Source organism: Oratosquilla oratoria, chromosome 15 (genome assembly GCF_046742065.1).
Source record: "Oratosquilla oratoria isolate Oo_2021 chromosome 15, ASM4674206v1, whole genome shotgun sequence".
Classification (NCBI taxonomy): Eukaryota; Metazoa; Arthropoda; class Malacostraca; order Stomatopoda; family Squillidae; genus Oratosquilla; species Oratosquilla oratoria.
This window is the reverse complement of record NC_134791.1, coordinates 21380616-21395615: the sequence shown is the minus strand read 5'-3', so window position 1 is coordinate 21395615 and position 15000 is coordinate 21380616. Positions and strand designations below refer to the sequence as shown.

The window sequence follows — 15000 nt, the reverse complement described above, 5'->3', positions numbered from 1 at the left end:
ATGATAGAATAGAATAGAATAGAATAAAATAGAATAGAATAGAATAGAATAGAATAGAATAGAATAAAATAAAATAAAATAAAATAAAATAAAATAAAATAAAATAAAATAAAATAAAATAAAATAAAATACAATATAATATAATAATATAAGATAAAATAAAATAGAATAAAACAAAATAAAATACAACGATAATAAGAATAATGATGATAATAGAGAAAAAAAAAAGAAAAATCCATCAGCAGCTCGGCTATTATCGAAAAAAAGTTTTCTTGAATATGTTTTAAAGAAAATGTTCTCTTAATGATAAGCTATTTTATTTTGACGTGATGTCGATGTTTCTTGAATTATATAGTGTGGGGATTTATCCATTGTCGGTTATTCTGTGAAACCTTTTATTCATAAATTCAGGAGTGTAGTGAAATTCGTTCATGTATGAATATACACTTTACATAACTACTATATTTGTATGATAAAAAATGAAATTGATGAATATCTAATAAAGTCTACTCATAAGACTGGGAACAATTGAATCTGGGGCTCCTTAACAATATCACTGACTAAGACGTCCACTAGGTGAGATAAAGTTGGGGAAATCTTTCCTGAAAGTAATCGCCAGAAGCCAGCCACTGAATCATTAAACCATAATAAACACCTGACAACACATCATGAGCGGATGGACAAGAAAAAAAAAGTCCTTTCTTTCAACCTTGATTTGTTTGTATAAAGATAAGATAGTAACACTCGTGTCTATTTTCATACAGGATTATCGGCAAGCTGAAATGAAGATATGAAAGTGATAAGGGGAGGAGGGATTACATAAGAAATGCGTGAGGAGACAACTGCAATGCATTGCCTTTGGCAACAGAAGCGTGAAGTTGATCTCCCCCCTGGTGTTATGAAGAACAACATCCGTAACCTAAACCATGCAAGTTTTTAGCTGAATGAGACTCTAGAATCATCTAGAACAGAAAATAGAAAGTATGCTTCCACATATTCCTTGATCAATTAAGCGGCATGGGTATCTATCATTATTTTTCATAAAGAAAAAATCTACTGCTTCGAGGATAATGACCGTGTTGTCTTTCCAATAACACTTACTGGAAGCCATAGCCAAATAGCAGCTAAAAGAGGCCCTCAGATCCTCCTTCAGATATCTCCGGGTAGAAATTTTGGTCTGTTTTCTGTGTTATCTTAGGATGAACCTGTGTTTATGTGGCCAGTTAACAGGAAAAAGGAGAGGAGTCCAGGTGCTCATTGTCAAATCTCATGTAAACAATAAAAAAAAGAAAAGAAAAAAAAAAAAAAAAATACATACATATATAAATAAATAGATAAATAGATAAATAGATAGATAAATAAATAAATAAATAGATAAATAAATAAATAAATAAATAAATAAATAAATAATAAAAATCGAGGTTGTTAAATAGAGATCTTCACTTCGGAGACTAAGTACCATGCACCTCCAGGTGGAAGTAAGGGTGTCCAATACTGCCCATAGGTTCTGAAAGCAGACGACACAGGGGGGAATGAGTCTATCCGACGTCTATGGCACAGGGTACGACATCCATATCACTTTAATGTACTCACGATCATTGGCTCCGACCTGACGGTCACAAGGTACAAGGGATACGAGACGATGTCCTGGATCGGAATCTTATCAAGGCTGATGCATATGATTAGATAAGGTGATAAACAACACAAACGCCCTACCATAACAATGTTTTTTTTTTATCTGTTTTCTCCATTCCCATGCCTTTTTCTTGCACAAAGGAATGCAGATGAAGAGCAAAATAATGACCTGGAAACTTTTTGGTCCAGAAGAGACAGTGGCTGGAAGATGCAGAGTTGTGACAGTTGTGGCATCCTCAAAGCATCTTGCCCAAGGTCTTCAGTCTTGAAATTCTTAAGAGGATTTTGGAATATTCTTAATATACATCACAGACCAAACATTCATCTTTCACTGTTTGCGCCACCCTAACCTTATCTACAGTCCTGATTTGGTACTTCATGGAGCTCACCAATCCAGAGACAATAACTCCTTACGAGCGATTTTTTGAGGGAAGGGAATTCAGTGTAATATGCCCTTGGTAAGAACTCTCTTAACCTCGCAGCCAAAATAATGACAACCCAAGCCGCTCGACCAGCGAGCATCTCGAAATATTCAATAATAACAATTAACGATGTCTCTTGTCACACTGACTGAAAACACATGACCTCGCGATGGCCCCAGATTCGATCCCAGGTAAGGCCAATGCCAGGCAGTTCTTCACGTCACACTTACGTGGCTTACCAACCCTTCCCTGCAATGGCAGAATTCAGCGGCGAAACAGTCTCGTGCTGCATTCCAGCGTTAGCATAGAGTATAGTTGAATTGATTACACAGGTTTCAGACTGTATTTACAACTACGCCCATTCCAATACACCTAATACTTCACATAACTTCTCATCGTACAAATAACTTTATCAAGTTAGACTAAGTCATCATAGTGGGGGGTATGAATGTTGCACTATCTCTTAGGAGACACGCTGATCATACTTTCGGCCTTCAAGGCTAAAACTAAAAATATCAACAACTTACTTCAGATGTCTAACTGATACACACTAAAGGCGGTGTCACACTGTGTAGCGAGACTATGAGCAAGTTCAATTTAGCTTCATGAAATCATCTGGCGATAACCAGAATTTTACATAACGACTATCATCTCCCCCTTGGTTAAAATACTATCATAACCTTTCGAGTCTAATGACTCATAAGGGACTTAGCTATAGCCAAAAACAAACTACAGTCTTCTCTAAATGACCTCCTTTCCGAGGATAAATGAACAAACGAATCCTTATCGTTGGTATACTGAACTCCGGCATGGACGTTTTTTTTTTTTTTTTTTTGTCGTAAATTTTGGCCACACATGGAATCAAATAAAAATTAGTAAAAAAAGATAAAGGAAGGTGAGCAGAATGAAACTCGTTCATGAATTCCTGTTTTATTGAGGAAATTAGGAGGGGTCACGTGACCAATATGAGGTCCACCAGATGACTCAGTTTTATCCGTACATGCTTTCTTTTTTTTATTTTCAATTTTACATTTCTGTCCAGATGTACCCGTTAAAATGGCAGGATACTGAAAATGGGTTGATGTTTGGATGATGATGATGATGATGATAGTAATGGTGATAATGCTAATGCTAATGATATGATGATTATCTATCTATCATATATCTATCTATCTACCTATCTATCTATCTATCTATCTATCTATCCATCAAATCCTTCTGGTATTGCAGTTAAGGCGTAGCAAGAACCGCAAGGCTGCAACACATCCGTGACGGACCCCTCTTGGGCAAGTTCGTTGTCCGAGATGAAGAAGAGCCTACCCTTTGGGAGAGATCGGGATGGTAAAGATACTCTTTGCATCTTCGACGTTAATGGACATATCTGAGCTTGTCTTTCTCTCGCTGTCGACTTTAGTCGTATTTGCCTTGATCCTCCTCTCTTCTTCGACTTCGGCCACGGTCTCAGGAAGACGACAGCCGTTGGTTTCTGGAAGGAGGAAGAGAAGAAGCCCGGCCGAAAGGCTGCATACTCCCAAGATGGCGGTCAAATAGAAGTTGTTTTGTTCTCCCTGGGGAAAAAAACAAAACAAACAAATTAATCCATCTTACGTTTCGCACAATCCGATCCAATATCCTCCCGTTTTGTATTATCTGCTTTTCCCCAGTCGCCTTCAGTTGCTTATTAAATTGTATCCCCAGTTATTACGTAGCATTTGCCATACATCTTTTATAAAAGAAAACATTTAATCTTAACTTATTAGTCACTACTCGGGACAGCCCGAGCTTCCTTCAGTTAATAGGTTAAATTCTGTTTCTAAAAAAGGGTGGAACACAGAAGAGGCTTGAGTGAACTTGAAGGAAAGACTATGAATGAGATGCAGGGATGGGAAAGAAGGAGGTATTGATATACCAAGAATATCTGTCGAGCAGGGTAGAGAGTATGCAAAACACATTAGTAAATAAATGATGATTGTGAATGGACGAATGGATAACGCAGCCCAAGGGGAGGTACTTCTTTCACCATATGATAATGTTAAACCAGTGGTTCTCAATTTGTGGGCCATGGTCTGCTGTTACAAATTATATGTGTTTTTTTTTATATAATATGATGAATCTATATATGAAAAAATCTATCACTGTCCTGGCAGAACAAACATAAGACAATTATGATTGTCAACTTTGTAATAAAGCAAAGGGTTTCCCTTCATTAACACATTATGATTATTATTATTATTATTATTATTATTATTATTATTATTATTATTATTATTATTATTATTATTATTATTATTATTATTATTATTATTATCATTATTATTATTATTATTATTGCTATTGTTATTATTATTATTATTATTATTATTATTATTATTATTATTATTATTATTATTATTATCATCATCATCATCTTCATCATCATCATCATCATCATCATCATCATCATCATCATCATCATCATCATCATCATCATCATCATCATCATCATCATCATTATTATTATTATTATTATTATCATTATTATTATTATTATTATTATTATTATTATTATTATTATTATTATTATAATTATTATTATTATTATTATTATTATTATTATTATTATTATTATTATTATTATTATTATTATTATTATTATTATTATTATTATTATTATTATTATTATTTACTTATTTACTTATTTATTTCAATTATTTATTTATTTATTTCAATTATTTATTTATTTATTTTAACTATTTATCTATTTTAACTATTTATTTATTTATTTACTTATTTATCTATTTATTTATTTATTTATTTATTTACTTATTTATTTATTTATTTGTTTATTTATTTATTTGTATATTTATTTATTTACTTATTTATTCACTTATTTATTTATTTGTTTACTTATTTATTTACTTGTTTATTTATTTACTTATTTATTTATTCTATTTATTTATTTTAATTATTTATTTACTTATTTTGATTAGCTATTTATCTATTTTATTTATTTATTTATTTTAATTATCTATTTATTTATTTTAATTATCTATTCATTTACTTATCTACTTATCTAATTTGCTTATTTACTTATTTATCTATCTATTTACTTATTTATTTATTCATCTATTCATTTATTTACTTATTTATTCATAAATTTTATTTATCTATCTATTTATCTATTTATCTTAATTATTTATTTGTCTATTTCAATTATTTATTGATCTAATTTAATTATTATGTTTATCTATTTTAATTATTTATTTATTTTGATTGATTATTTATCAATTTTGATTATTTATTTATCTATTTCAACTGATCATTTATTCAAATTTATTCAATTATTTATTTATCTTAATTAATCAATTATTTATTTGAATTATTCATTTAGCTATTCAATTATTCATTTGTTTATTTTAATTATTTATTTTAATTAATTATATATTATTTCAATTAATCAATTAATTATTTTAATTAATTAATAATTCATTTTAATTTATTAATTATCTATTTTGATTATTTATTCATTTATTTTGATTAATTGTCTATTTATTCTAATTGATCATTTATTTATTTAATCTACTTATTTATATATTTTAGTTATCTATTTACTTTATTTTATTTATTTATTTATTCATTTACTTTATCTTATTTATTTATGTATTTACTTTATTCTAATTATTTATTTATTTACTTACTCTATTTTAATTATTTATTTACTTTATTTTAATTATTTATTTATCTATTTACTTTATTTTAATTATTTGTTTATCTATTTACTTTATTTTAATTATTTATTTATCTATTTATTTATTTAGATAAATTTATCTATTTATCTATTTATTTATTTATTTACTTTATTTTTATTATTTACTTATCTATTTACTTTATTTTAATAATTTACTTATTTATTTACTTTATTTTAATTATTTACTTATTTATTCACTTTATTTTATTTATTAATTTATTTACTTTATTTTAATTACTTATATATCTAATTATTTTATTTTAGTTAATTATTTATTTTATTACTTTATTTTAATTATTTATCTATTCAATTACTTTATTTTGATTATTTATTTATTTAATTACTTTATTTTGATTAATTATTTATTTAATTACTTTATTTTGATTATTTATTGAATTATTTAATTTTGATTGTATATTTAATTACTTTATTTTAATTATTAATTTATTCAACTACTTCATTTTGATTATTTTTCTAGTTATTTACTTTATTTAATTATCTATTTATTTACTCTATCTAATTATTTATTTATCTACTTTATTTAATTATTTATTGATTTATTTACTTTATCAAATTATCTATTTATTTACTTAATTTATTCTAATTGCTTATTTATTGATTTATTTATTTTAATTATCTATCTATTTATTAATTAATTTTATTTATTTATTCACTTATCTATTTTAATAATTTATTCATTTATTTATCTATTTATTTATCTATTTATATATTTATTTTTTGCGTTGTGGGATTTGGAGAAAAATCAAGAGGAGCCACACACATATTGAGAATTCATTAAGGTGGAATTGAGTGAAAAAGGTTGAGAATAACTGGGTCAGATCAAGTCGGAAATATGTTTATGTATTTTGTGACCTGTTTATACTCTCATGCCCCGTTAGGGTATGAGTTGAATAAACTTTTCAAACTTGTCGGGTTCTGCCGTGGAAGCTCCGTGCCTCCTCGTTGTATTGCTTTTCACCCGAGCGAAGTGGCGGGACAGAGGGATGGCCCTCCATTCACAAAGCACTGATATGGAAAAGATATTGGCTATGTGCTATATGTGTGTGTAGTGGGTGTGTACTCCGACCGGCAGCTCCTGTCATAAGGGCAAGAGAGATTTTCGTATTCATAGTAACACAATTTCAAGTAAATATTCAACGAACGTGAGCTGCAGTACATCAGATATATTAAATGCTCAACAACGAAAGATATATCTGACAAGTTCTGATATAGCATGGGAAATAAGTAACCTCAACATTATTCATTTAGATAGTTTTAGGTTTAAAAAGGAAATAGGGAAGAAGTGGTTTATCAAAAGGGTGGCTAATGAATGGAATAGACTTCGTAACCATGAAGCAAATGCTGAAAACAATTGGTTGATTTAAGAGAAGATTAGATAATTTATGAATAGGAATATCAGGTGGTAAGGGACATTGAACTGCTTAGTGAAGGCCATCTGGTCTCTTGCAGTCTCCTTCATTCTTATGTTCTTATGTACTCGTGCGCGCGCATGAAGTGATCCATACTCACAAGAAGCATGGAGATATAGGGCGGGATGCTGAAGCCCACGTTGCCGATGACGACGCAGATGGCGGTGCCCTGCGGCCGTAACGAGGTCGGAAAGAGTTCAGGCGAGTACAGGAAAATAACCTAAAACGAGGGGAAATACAATTGAGATAGATAAATGAATACGAATACACACACACACACACACACACACACACACACACACACACACACACACACACACACACACACACACACACACACACACACACACACACACACACACACACACACACACACACACACACACACACACACACACACACACACACACACACACACAGAGTGAATAAGAATAGAGCATTCCGATCAATTGCCAGATGACAGGAAATGTCTTTATATTTAGCTTCAGGAGACAAAGTCGTAAGTAGATGGAAAAAAAAAATGAGAGAGCAAAACCTACTTGGTAGGATGTGCAGGTAAGCATGTAGCCGACTAGGACAAAGACCCATTGGCTCCAACTTTGGCCTGAAATAGATTTTAGGTGCAACTTTGAGAAACCTTTAAAGAATACTTACATCGATGAACACAACCGTTGGGGCCAAATTGCAAACCCGCGGAAGCTATCAAGAAAAAATGACAATAATATAAGTAATAGCAATAATGGCAATAACAACAATGATAATGATGATAATGATGATCATAATAATAATAATAACAACAAAAACAATAACAACAACAGCAACAACATCAATAATGATAATAATGATAGTATTATTATTATCATTATTATTATCATTATTATTGTTATCATTATTATTATCATTATTATTATTATTATTATTATCATTATTATTATTATTATTATTATTATTATTATTATTATTATTATTATTATTATTATTATTATTATTATTATTATTATTATTATTATTATTATTATTATTATTATTATTATTATTATTATTATTATTATTATTATTATTATTACTATTATTATCATTATTATTATTATTATTATCATTATTATTATTATCATTATTATTATTGTTATTGTCATTATTATTATTATTATTATTATTATCAATAATAATGATAATAAGTAAACCAAAGAAAATAAGATATCAAAAGCAATATAACGAGAAAAGACAAATGCAGGACCCCCGTCCCTCTCCACGTTACTGATGGATCCAAAGGAACAGCAAGGCTGTCACAGTTTGGCACTGGCGCCGTCGCAGGAATTGCCAGAGCGATGTTGTTATACAACAGCGAACTACAGGACTCGAACTCCTGATTTTTTCCTCAAGGTTTACCACTGAAGCCTTTCCCATAGATGGATATGAACACAAAGCAGCGGACCACGAGGGAGGTAGTATTGGGTTACAGCAGGGATATCCCTAACCTGACCTGCTTTGACCCCCCTTTAACCCAGGGGTTCTCAACCTTCTTTCTCAAGTATCCCATGTTTATGTACTGCTGTTCTCTAATCTTCTCAAGGCTATTTCAACATAAAAAAAATCATCAGATATCAAGTAACTCCTTTAACCCCTTCCGTACTGGGTGGTATTTCTTTGGTTATTCAATTCGTTCTTGTGGCACCCTCTACGGAGAAATACGATTACAGAGACTCGATACCAAGACTCTTCTAGACGGGATGGTACTGTCCCTCTTATTCTGGCTCCTTAGGACCGTTTCTGTGGAGAAAGAGTTCAATACGAAGACCGACCCTAAATATTTCGTTCTGGCTAGCTTCAGGTTATATCATTCAGCAGGTGACATCTCTCGCAGTCGGGGCGCGCGTCCGTCCACTCACCGTTAGCAGCACCGGTCCAGTTAAGAAGAAACACGGCGAAAGCACACAACCCACTGCCCACCATGGAGATGAAGGCCACCTTCCGTCGCCCGAATGATCGTGTGATGGGTGCGGTCAGGCTGTAAGCGGGGATCTCCATCACGCCAACCAGGCCCATGTAAAGGAACGGTGACCTGCAGGAACGAGAAGATGGTATGGAAGTAAAGAAGGATGCCATAGCAAGGGGAAGGGGGTATCGTATATCACAAGTGAAGTTAGGAATAATGAAGTAAGATTATCTCTCAAGTTCCCTTTGTGTGTGTGTGTGTGTGTATTTACCTAGTTATATTTACCGAGTTGTATTTTACGGGAAGGGGAGCTCGTGTGTCCCGTCTTCATACCTCATTTTATCTAAACTGTTTTTAAATTCATGAATTGTTTTTGTACACATCACTTTCTCATCTAACTTGTTCCAACTGTTTATTACTCTGTGAGGAAAGCTGTTCTCTTTCAAGTCTCTTCTATAGCTGTCTTTTTTTATTTTCTTTCCGTGTCCTCTTGTATTTCTGTTATCCCATTTTATCAGATTCTCTCTATCAGTAATTTCTATGCCTTTCATGATTCTGTAAATAGCTATCAAATCTCCTCTCTCTCTTCTTTGCTCTAGTGTCTGTAGTTCAAGTTTTTCTAGTCTCTCTTCATATGATAGTTTTGAGAGCGTTGGTGCCAGTTTTGTAATTGCTCTTTGTATTCTTTCAAGTTTTTTTATACATTTTTTTGTACTTGGTGACCATATCGTTGCTGTATATTCCAATCTTGGTCTTATCAGGGTGATTAGGATTTTCTTCACCATTTCTTCATCCAGGAATGTAAATGCAACTTTGATTGTTCTTATTAAATTATAAGTTTCTCCAAAAATCTTATTTATATGTTTCTCAGGTGACATATTATTCATAACAATGACTCCCAGGTCCTTCTCATTTTCTACTTTTTTTATTCCTTCTTCTCCCAATTTATATGCTCCTGTTATTCTGTTTTTGCTTTTTCCAAATTCCATTATACTACACTTTTTTGTATTGAACTCCATCTCCCACTTTTACTCCATTCCTGTACTATATTTAGATCTCTCTGTAGTGATTCACAATCTTCTTCAGTTTCCACTCTTTTCAGTAGTTTTGCATCATCTGCAAAGAAGCTCATATAGCTTTCTATTCCTTCATCCATATCATTAATATATATAGCAAACATTATTGGGGCCAGTACTGTTCCCTGCGGAACACCGCTTATTACTTCATCCCATTTTGAGTGCTGGTTTCTTATCACTACTCTCATTTTTCTTTCTTGCAAAAAGTCTTCCATCCAATTTAGTAGTTTTCCCTGTATTCCTCCTTCAGTTTCTAATTTCTTAAGCAACTTCTTATGTGGTACTTTGTCAAAAGCTTTCTTTAGGTCTAAAAATGCACAGTCCGCCCATCCATCTCTTTCTTGTATTATATCTATTAGCCTTGAATAGAAACATATTAAATTGGTGACGCATGATCGTCCTTGTCTGAATCCAAATTGCCTTGGATTTAACACTTTGTTTTTTTCTAAATATTTTACCCATCTACTTTTGATAATTCTTTCACAAATTTTTGCTATTTTACTTGTTAGAGAGACTGGTATATAGTTTGTAGGGTCTTCTTTATTTCCTCCTTTATATATAGGTACTATATTTGCTTTTTTTCCAATCTTCTGGAACTTTTCCTTCTTTCAAGGAACTGTTTAGTATGCTATGTATTTTGTCTGCCAGTTCATTCCTGCATTCTTTCAGAATCCAGTTTGCTATATCATCTGGTCCATGCGATTTTCTGACATCAAGATTACTCAAGTGTGTCAATATTTCATTCTTTGTTACTTCTATTTCTTCCATAGGGGGGACTTTCACTTTCCATTCAATCTCTTCAGGTTGTATGTTCTCCCTTGTAAACACTGATTTAAAATGTTTGTTCATAATTTCCGCCATTTCCATTTCCTCAGTGTATTCAACTCCCTCTTTTCTTAATTTCTCCAAGTCTTGTTTGTTTTTCAGTTTATTGTTTACAAATCTGTAGAATAGTTTTGGTTGATCTTTACACTTTTCTATGACATCTTTTTCATATTTTCTCTTTTCCTCTCTGCACGTTTGTACATATTCATTTCTATAACCGGTATATATTTTCCATTTTTCAGGTCTGTCTTTTTTCCATCTGGTCCAGGCTTTGTCTCTTTTGTCTTTTAGCTCCCTACAACTTTTGTTGTACCAGCATTTTACATATTCTTTTTCTTGTTTTTGTCTTGGGACATACTTTTCCACTCCTTTTTTGTAAATTTTTGTCAAAATATTCCATTTCTCTTCCATTGTTGTTTCTTCTTTGTATATTTCTTCCCAGTTTTCTTGTTGAAAGAATTCTCTTATTTTATCAAAGTTTGTTTTTTCATACATCATTCTTCCTTTTCTATATTGCTCATTTCTTTTCCTATATTTTTCTTCATTAAGTTCCAGTTCAATCAATATGTGGTCACTTTTACTTATTGGTGTTTTATATTCAATCTTGTCCACTATTCTAGGTTCAGATGTAATTATTAAGTCTAGTCTCGATGGTTCTTCTTCATTTCTATACCTGGTGTTCTCCTGTATCCATTGTGTCATTGTATGGTCAGTAATCATCTCAAGTAGAGCGTTTCCCCATGAGCCGTCTCCACCCTTTACTGTCATTTCTTCCCAGCAGATTTCTTTGCAATTAAAGTCGCCCATTATAACTATTCTTCCTCCATCTTCCATTATTTTATTTAATGTTATCTTTGTGTCCTCTAACATATTTTTATGTTCACTCTCCTCCCATGAGGCTGTTTTCGGAGGCACATAATTTATCACAAATTTTCTGCTCTTCTTATCTCTGTCTTCCACTTCTATCATAATCATCTCTACTGTATTCTTTCCATATATGACACCCTTCACGTTTATATCCTTCTTAGTCAGGAACATAACTCCACCCCCTTGCTTTTTCTCTCTGTTTTTAATCCAATAATTATATGCATCATGTCCTACACTGTTGGGTGGTAGTGGGCCTTTTAATTTTGTTTCTATAATTCCCATTATGTCCGGTTCTTTTTCTTTCAAATAATCATTCAGCTCATTCAATCCTGTTATTAATCCATCTATATTTGTGTAAGACACTCTTAGTTTTCTGTCACTTCCATTGTGTTCTCTGTTTCCCTTTTGTTTTTCTCTTGTATGTCGAACTGCCTTAGTTTCATATTCACTACTCTCCAATAGAATCTCTCTTTCTCTGACTCCGTTCTGTTCTCGTTTTTTGTCTTAGCTTCAAGTCTTTTCTGCTTTTCTTCCTCTCTTTCCTCTTTATTAATTTCCCTTTTTATCCATACCTTTTTATATTGTTCACTTGTTGCTAGTTTCCCTGTTTTGGATAAGATATTCTCTGCCGTCGTTTGTGACCTGAATTTAATCTTAATTGGTCTGGTCTTATCTCTACTATACTTTCCAAGCCTGAATTTTTCCTCAATTTCCTTCATAATTTCTGGTTCATCTTCCTGAACTAATTTTAGTAAACTGCTTACTTTTTCATTTTCCTCATTGGTTCTTGAGGTTCTATCTGGGTTATGTTTCTCTTCCATTCCTAATATAATTATACTTTTTTTTTTGTCAGCTAAGTCTCTTACTATATTCTCCTTCTGTCTCATCACTTTAATAACTGAGTCTTCAGTTTGTTCTCTCATTTGCTGTTTAATTATATCAGTAAATGCAACTTTACTGTTTTCTTTTATCGACTTCCATCCCTCTCTGTTTTCTTTACTATTCCTCTTCAATTCCTCATTCTCCACCTTTACTTCTTTTAACTGTCTTTTCAGGTTTTCTATTTCATCAGTTAAGTTTTTGTTCGCCTTCTCTAGTTCTTCCAATTTTTCAACCCTCCGTATAATATTGTTAACATGACCGAACCTACGCTCCAAGTCCTCGATCATCTTATCGACCTTCTCTTCTAGTCTTGTCAGTCGGGGGGGGGTTTGTGTCCCCCCCCACCCTCTTTAAATCCCTGGAAAATATTCTCATCGCTTTCTACTGTATTGCTCTTATCTATACTTCTAATCTTTACATTTTTGTTAGACATTTCATCGTCGTCGGGAGGCCGTTTGTTTACCTTTCGCCTGTCTGTCTGGGCCAAGTCTACTCCTTCCTCATTTCCTTCCATTTCCCTCAGTAATCCCTCCCCTTCTCCTCTTTCCCTACTTTCCTACTACCTCACGAGCAATTTCCCCCCCACCCTGTAAATACAATAGGCACTTCTCTTTGCGTTGGGATCCACAATACTTCAATTTTCTTCAGAACGTCTTCTAAGCCGTCCGTTCGTTGAAGTGTGTGTGTGTGTGTGTGTGTGTGTGTGTGTGTGTGTGTGTGTGTGTGTGTGTGTGTGTGTGTGTGTGTGTGTGTGTGTGTGTGTGTGTGTGTGTGTGTGTGTGTGTGTGTGTGTGTGTGTGTGTGAGTGTGCGCGCGCGCGTGTGTGTGTGTGTATCAAAATGTATGAAACAACGGGTTATCTTTTAAAACTCCCCCATGCGCACTAAGATAGCCAATCATTCTTATCTTGGGCTAAACATCGAACCAGAAAATATTGCAGTCATCAGCTCAAAGACTGATATCGGTATGGTAAGTGGGCAATCCTTAAAAACATGATTCATTCTCCGGTACCGCTCCACAGCAATACACTGCAGGCACATTCAGACTCTATCTGACCATATTTATTCATTCCAGACCGCGTTCCTTTGGCAAACTCTCAAGTAGAGATTGTATTGCATCATTAGGACTGAGCCTTGGGGTAATCCACTCTTTTGGGATTACCATCGATTCCTCTTTTCTTCCATCTTGACACAGAAACTTCTTTTGTGTATCAGGGTTACACTGATGTTTGTTACATTCTTTGCCAATCTCAGATGGAGACTAAGATGGTGGACAGGATCGGATACACCTGAGAAGTTTACAAAGACAACTCCTGTGATATATTAGTTTTTTTTCTAATACCAAGAGGTGGTTAAGGTTGTGTGTATAATGACATACATATGCACAGTTCAAACAACAGGAGGTGCTGAGAAACTTACAGAAAGCATTCACAGAACTATGACTAATATTCTAGAAATATTAGAATAGGGGGGATCTCTTGAATTGGATTAGAGTTTAGGTCAATAACACATACATACTTCTCAAAACACCAATTCCTTTGTTTTTAAGACTACAACTGTAGGAAACTTCTACATATAGTCAAGCAAAATTGTCCAAAACTAGCATCTATCGAGGATTCAGTCTAAATGAACTATGGCGTAGTCAATCACGACATGAGGGATTTAGAATAATGAATGACTAAGTAATACGCTTCAACATGAGGAGGTGGTGGACACTGGAGAGATTAGTGACTGTGTACGTTGCACGTACCCTATCTGGTCTGCGTTCAGGGGAATGCCCAAGTAGACGATGGAGAGCAGAAACCAGACGCCCAAGAGCACCAGCGTGCGCAAGCGCAGTGTAGGCATTGTCACCAGAGACAGAAGTGTGTCCTTTCCTTCGTCGACCGTTCTACGAGTATTCTCTTGCTGCTTCTGTTAAGAGGAATAAACAGTTGAAGAAGAAGAAGGAAAAGAGGAAAAGTTATTAACGTGGTAAAGGATAATCTAGGATAATCTCTTGAATAATCTGACCGCGGTGGATACTACCTAGTTCAATGATCCGAACAATAAATGAATAAATGAAAATATATAAACAAATAAATAAACAAATGAGTAAATAAATAGATAAATAAATAAATAAATGAATAAATATAAATAGATAACAAGAGATTTCCTTCACGGTCAGCCTGCAAAAACTCTTGAAGAAGATTTTATGGTAG

The 15000-nt window shown here is 32.8% G+C and overlaps 1 protein-coding gene across 4 annotated transcripts in view; it reads right to left on the bottom strand.

Moving 5' to 3' along the window:
* Positions 1 to 2975: 2975 nt before the first annotated feature.
* The window catches only part of LOC143033352 (organic cation transporter protein-like), a 48453-nt gene continuing 36428 nt past the window's right edge, over positions 2976 to 15000 (bottom strand). For all 4 annotated transcript variants that reach the window (XM_076198687.1, XM_076198686.1, XM_076198685.1 and 1 more), the window contains exons 9-13: positions 14550 to 14713; positions 9104 to 9276; positions 7754 to 7818; positions 7315 to 7434; positions 2976 to 3625 (exon numbers count right to left, since the gene is read on the bottom strand). In XM_076198687.1, the coding sequence (XP_076054802.1) occupies positions 3374 to 3625; positions 7315 to 7434; positions 7754 to 7818; positions 9104 to 9276; positions 14550 to 14713 (774 nt within the window). In that variant the 3' untranslated portion in view covers positions 2976 to 3373. The remainder of the gene's footprint in view (positions 3626 to 7314; positions 7435 to 7753; positions 7819 to 9103; positions 9277 to 14549; positions 14714 to 15000) is intronic.